Source organism: Lactuca virosa, chromosome 3 (genome assembly GCF_052849685.1).
Source record: "Lactuca virosa cultivar CGN04683 chromosome 3, Lactuca_virosa_CGN04683_v6, whole genome shotgun sequence".
In the NCBI taxonomy this organism is placed as follows: Eukaryota; Viridiplantae; Streptophyta; class Magnoliopsida; order Asterales; family Asteraceae; genus Lactuca; species Lactuca virosa.
In genome coordinates this window covers 168,427,545-168,433,390 of record NC_136428.1, presented here as the reverse complement: position 1 = coordinate 168,433,390, position 5,846 = coordinate 168,427,545, and the positions used below count along the sequence as shown (strand labels likewise).

The 5,846-nt window shown below is 35.9% G+C and overlaps 2 protein-coding genes across 3 annotated transcripts; one reads left to right on the top strand and one right to left on the bottom strand.

Annotated features, from left to right (window-relative positions):
* The first annotated feature begins 783 nt into the window (after window positions 1-783).
* LOC145166797 (Galactose mutarotase-like superfamily protein) lies at window positions 784-3,065 on the top strand. Its single transcript, XM_079085837.1, has 10 exons — window positions 784-956; window positions 1,147-1,260; window positions 1,471-1,581; window positions 1,698-1,749; window positions 1,841-1,978; window positions 2,055-2,153; window positions 2,239-2,336; window positions 2,553-2,660; window positions 2,723-2,804; window positions 2,897-3,065. The coding sequence occupies exons 1-10, from the start codon at window positions 889-891 to the stop codon at window positions 2,960-2,962; spliced, it is 936 nt and encodes a 311-aa protein (XP_078941963.1). The 5' UTR covers window positions 784-888; the 3' UTR covers window positions 2,963-3,065.
* Window positions 3,066-3,267: 202 nt separating this feature from the next.
* SYP112 (syntaxin of plants 112) lies at window positions 3,268-4,591 on the bottom strand. Of its 2 annotated transcripts, XM_079085836.1 has the most exons (2): window positions 4,302-4,591; window positions 3,268-4,217 (listed from the first exon to the last, which is right to left on the bottom strand). In XM_079085836.1, the coding sequence occupies exon 2, from the start codon at window positions 4,189-4,191 to the stop codon at window positions 3,286-3,288; it is 906 nt and encodes a 301-aa protein (XP_078941962.1). In that variant the 5' UTR covers window positions 4,192-4,217; window positions 4,302-4,591; the 3' UTR covers window positions 3,268-3,285. The 2 variants fall into 2 exon arrangements, with proteins under 2 accessions (XP_078941962.1, XP_078941961.1); XM_079085835.1 differs by having other exon boundaries at window positions 3,268-4,591.
* Between the last annotated feature and the right edge of the window lie 1,255 nt (window positions 4,592-5,846).

Below are 5,846 nucleotides of genomic sequence, written 5' to 3'. Positions count from 1 at the left end.
AATAAAATTAGGGTTTGATTCACAATCACAAATCAGCTACCTTTAATGTACTAACGAAATGGGTTTGATTCACAATCCACCATCGTCAAGAAGCAAATAAAATTAAGGTTTTTTTTAAGCAAACAAAATACAAATCCACCATGATCGTCTTTACAGCAAGAAACAACACATCAAACCCTAAAATACTAAGTTATCAAAATCAAGAGTATCGGGACCTACCATATTGTTTTGACAATTCCAGAAACGCCTCCCAGGGTTTGTTATCTTCCAACATGTTCGTTCTTTAGCTGGAACGTCACAATCACACACCTTTACCCCTTCTCGCGGCTGAACATGAGTAATTTGTAGCTGATTCCTTGAGGTCGATGAGCTCGAAGACATTGTTCTTCAGGACGGAAATAGTCGGGGGGAAGTCTTTGACTTTTCACACAAGGGTAAGTAAAGTTTTAATGGAGGTCCGAATGAGGGTTTGAATTAATAAGCCTATATCGACAATTGTACTTCTTCGACACATAAGCATCCCACATAAGCTTATTAGACACATCAGCGTGCCACATAAGCATTGTAACCGGTAAACCTTCTAATTTTTTTAGAAAATGGTGTAATTAATAGGTCAATTACGAGTTTACTGGTCTAATGTACCAAAAAAAAAACTTTAAGGACCAAATTAGCCAAATGAAGAAAGTTTCATGTGCTACAGTGACATTATCCGAAGCTCAAAGGTCAATTTCGTAAATATGTCTAGGCTCGAATATGCGATATCTATGGTGGGCATAACGATGAATAACGACATTTTTCAGTGCAAAAAATATCGTTTATGATTTGCTACTACAAATCTGTGTGTTTGTGTGCGAATTAACTTGATTCTTTTCAGCAGAGAAGACGATAATGGGGGCAATATCAATGACGTGGTCTCTTCCTACCCTAACTTCTTCTAAGCTACCCCGGGTCAACCGGTGAGTTTCCATATTCAACTCCCCTTCTCAAAGTTTCCATCTTCAGTTCAACGTTCGATCCTAATTGATCGCTTTTTCTTAATCAAAATGAACTGAAGATTGAAAAATTCCAACCAATTCCTTCAAAAAAAGAGCTCGATGTTGAGAAATTGACCGAGTTTCGAGGGATTTAACTAGTGTTTGACGACAGGTATTCAGGTATGGCATTTGCGACTGTGAATAAGGATACTGCGACTTTGGGAGTTAAAGTTACTGAAGGATTGGGGAAATTGCCCAAGGTTGTGTTAACCTCTTCCCATGGAAGGTACTTCGATTTGATTGATTGATTGATACTAGTCATTAACATATTCCGTGAATATCCATCGATTGATTTGTTCCTTAAGCAGAATCGATTGAGAACTATGTAGATAGGATAATATACTTGAATTTCCGATTTCAGAGTGATTATTATTGCATTCTGAACAATCAGGTCCTCAAATTAGGTCATTCTACATTCATCTCAATAACTTTTCAGTGAAGCCGAGCTCTACTTATATGGAGGCTGTGTTACATCTTGGAAAGTCGGAAGCAGGGATCTCCTTTTTGTTCGTCCAGATGCTGTTTTCAATGGACAGAAGCCCATAAGGTTACTTTTCTTCTCATCTTAAATCCAAATCTTATAACTCCATTACATTCTTGAATTCTTTCTTCCACTTTTGTCGCTCATTCTTTCTTCCATTTTGTTCTTTCTTTTGGAAACAGTGGAGGAATCCCCCATTGTTTTCCACAATTCGGACCTGGCCCTATGCAACAGGTATGTAATACACAACGATTGCATCCATGATCCATAAATCGTTAAACTTTTTGTAACAAATCGAAACATTTCTACATAAAATTCATAACAGCATGGATTTGCAAGGAATTCCGATTGGTCGATTGTCGATTCTGAAAATGTCGATGGAACTCCTGTTATCACTCTAGAGCTTAAAGATAGCTCATACAGTCGAGCTATGTGGGATTACAGCTTTCAAGCTTTATACAAGGTAACCATGTTCTTAATTTCTTATCAAACAAACATTTTACTTTACAATTTATCACATTTTTGTCCTTTATTTGCAGATTACCCTAGACAAGAAAACCCTTTCAACTGAATTAAAAATCACAAACACAGACAAAAAACCATTTTCATTCACCACTGCCCTTCATACTTACTTCAGTGTAAGTCTCATCATCATTATCAATCAAAATAATATAAAGTCATTTTTCGTGTAAATATTTAAAAGATTTATTTCGTTTTTTGAAGGCTTCTGTATCGGGTGCATCCGTTAAAGGTCTAAAAGGTTGTAAGACTCTCAACAAAGATCCAGACCCTAAGAACCCCATTGAGGGTAAAGAGGAAAGGTATACGTATGAGGGCATTTTCGTCTTTTGCACAAATGAAAGATCCAGAACCAGTCCTTGTCCCAGTCCCACCTTTTTGTGGGTAGGACAAAGAATGTAACTTTTATCCCACTGACATGAGTCCCAGTCCAATACCAATACAAACCGTACAACTTGTTATGTGTACTGTTCTGTACTGTTTTGTTCTGTTCTGAACTGTAAATTGTATGATTTTAGAGACGTGGTGACTTACCCTGGATTTGTTGACTGCGTATATCTTGGTGCCTCTAACGAGTTATATTTGGATAATGGTCTTGGTGACATCATATCAATCAAGAACACAAAGTAAGTTGTTAATCTTTTTTAGTTTCTTTTGTTGTCAAATTACTTATTTGCCCTCCATGTAGTTGGCCGGATGCGGTTCTATGGAATCCACATTTGACAATGGAAGCATGCTACAAAGATTTTGTATGTGTTGAAAATGCTCAGGTAATTCAACATGTGACACTTTTTATATAAAGTATATAATTTTTTTTTGTTCATTTTAATGTGTAATTATTTAATAATTAAATAATTTTCAGATTGGAAATGTTGATTTAGAGCCGGAGAAATCATGGGTGGCTACTCAACAACTTAGTGTTGGTTGAATTGGAGATCTTTAAAGAGAGACTTGAAATTTTTTTTGTATTTTCTTAAAGAGAGACTTGTGATTATTGTATTATGAAAACACAATTTAGTAATGCGAATAAATATGTGGAAAACATAACATAACACACAAACAATAAAGCAACAAAAACAACTAAACATTCATTCAAGATTCAAGAACTTCCATTAAAGTGAATTTTTTTCGTTATCACAAAGATTCATACCCTAAGGTCTAAATCTTGAGCTAAGAAAACTCAAAAAATCAAAAGAACAAATCATATCCTAACATAGCATTAGGAAACCCTAAAGATTCATGAACACGTTATCAAAAAGAAGATAACATAGCAATGCCACAAACCAAACATATAATTATCACCATAAACCAAATGAAGCAAACCCAGTTCTTGTTATGTTTATCCTTCATCTGTTTCGCATAAAACAAGCTATCTGTTCCACCATTAACAAAGCTTCCAGCTTTTGCTACATTCCCTTCAATGTCATTCAAATTCTCCCCTTGTTCTTCCACCAAAATTGCCATATCAAGAAAAACTTGATGAAGTCTATTCAAACTCCTCTTTATATCCATCACAGCTTCATGTCTCTCTTTATTCTCCATAACCAAATCCTTCTTTCCTTCAAACACTTTCCCATTTCCAGAAACCATCGTTTCCATCATTCCATCACTTGGGTATTCTCCAGTTTCATTGTAGTATCGTTTCTTGAGATACTCTTTATGATCTGAAACGATCTTGTCTCTCAAATCTTGGAAATCGTTCATCAGTTCTTTGAGTTTTGATCTTAACCCGTTTGTTACAGAAACCCAAGTTCGATCCACAGCGCTGTTTTCTTTGTATGAAGATTTTCTGTTCAGTTCGTTGGAATTATCGAGAGATTCGAGATGAGTTTTGACAGCATTTGCTTTTCGAAGAACAGAAACCATGTCGGATTCCATTCTGTCTCGTAATCCGCGGAGGACTTTGTGACTGTGAGTGGATTTCGTCTCTTCGTTTAGAGTTTGAAGATCGAAGAGAAGATTCGTGATTTCTTCCATGTTGGATTTGATTGCGTCTACTTCTTGGAAGAATTTAGAAAGGTATGCTTCATCGGAGGGAGTGATGTTGGGTTCTTGCGTACCTTTTTCGAGATCCGTTTGTTCTGAATTGATGTCGATCTTGGCTTGTTTCTTCAAATCTACATAACTTATGAACGATTTCGTCATCAGATCATTCATCTTCTTCGTCGATTTGAGAAACCCACCTGCAAAACCCTCGTTTTTCATCATTTAACCCGACAAAATCATAAACACACAATACAATTCAAATGGAGTCACTGTAAACATACCTTTGTGCGAGTATTAACAGAAATCAGAGATTGATTTCTGGGAATTGTTGAAGGCTTGTTCGTGAAACGACTCAACGACTCAACGAAGAGACTTGAAGTGGCGATGGAGGAGAGAATCAGAATGTAGAGAAACGGAAGTTGAAGCAATCAATGAGAAATTAAATGGTAAGGAACCTTGAAGAATTGGAAATGGAATTGGGTGTGTGTTTGTTTGAGTTTGTGTAGCACTTGGCGATGGTTTTTGAGATTTGAATTTGCAGGTGTGTAGCCGTTGAATTTAATGTGGCGGGGGAACGGGAAGTCGGTTATCATGATGACGGGGGGTTAAAATGTTATATATCCATATCCATGCTCGAATTTGATTTCTTATGGTATTATAAATGTGAATTTATGCTTAAAGTTTGTTTTTATTTTAATGTATGCAATAAGTTTATTTTATAAAGCTACAATATTTTAATAATAATTTTTTTTAAGTTAAAAAAGGTTAAAATGTGAATTGGTAAAAAAAATAAAATATTATTTTTTAAATTGTTAAATAATAAAATATTATTACATAAAAATCATTTATGAAATATGACATATAGTATAGTTTGCCTTCGGTTACAATTTTACGTAGTCGGTTGAAAATATTGTTGTATTTTTATGTTTAGAAAACTATTTTGTCTTGGTTTTATATGATTTATAGGAACGAAAAGTTAGAGAGGATGTGAACTAACAACGACCATTGTTTGGCTGTCAGAAAGATAGCATCGAAAAATGTTGGATGGAAGTTAGTGTAACACCCAGTTTTGGAAGTATTCGATTGTGGTTTCGGAGGCCAAGAGTATAGGCGATTCGGTCTGTTATGGGTCCCGGGTTTTATCCGGAAGGTTTTAGGTAATGAGGAGTTGTTAGAAGCATAGAGCTTCTCGCCACCTTTTCGCGGATATAAAGTTCGTCGGAAACGGACTTAGAATGAAGGAGTCGTGACACTTTGAAGTTATTGGCAATATTGGTCATTAATGAAGAGAGATGGCAAGAAAGGACCATGCATGCAAGGTGGCCAGCACAAGAGTACGCGCAGCGTAAGCTGGGGTACGCCCAGCGTAGAAGGGTTAAGTGATCGCGGGTGTTGGGGACGTACTGTAACGTCTGTGTTTCTAGGCTAGGCATTGATTGATGATGTAATAGTCTAGGTTAACCTTTGTAACTCGTTTTAAAATAATAATAATGTATTATTTGAGTATTATGTGTTTATTGCTTAATTGTGTGATTTAAATGAATTAAGGATAAAAATAAACGATAAAATAAAATATTAGATAAGCCCAATATCTATGAAGGAAGTTGTAGTGGTCGTGGCAAGGTTTCTGAATATATAAGGAATGCCGAAATCCGAGTTATAACAAAGAAGTTATGACCTGTCGAAGTTTCGCGGCAGAACCGGTACGACACTGTGTGACGTAAATAGTGAATTTACGATACTGCGATATTTAGCCTTATTGATCTAAACAAAAGTCGTAGAATAAGTTAAACCGAGAGCGTGCATAAGAAGAACGTCTAAATCTG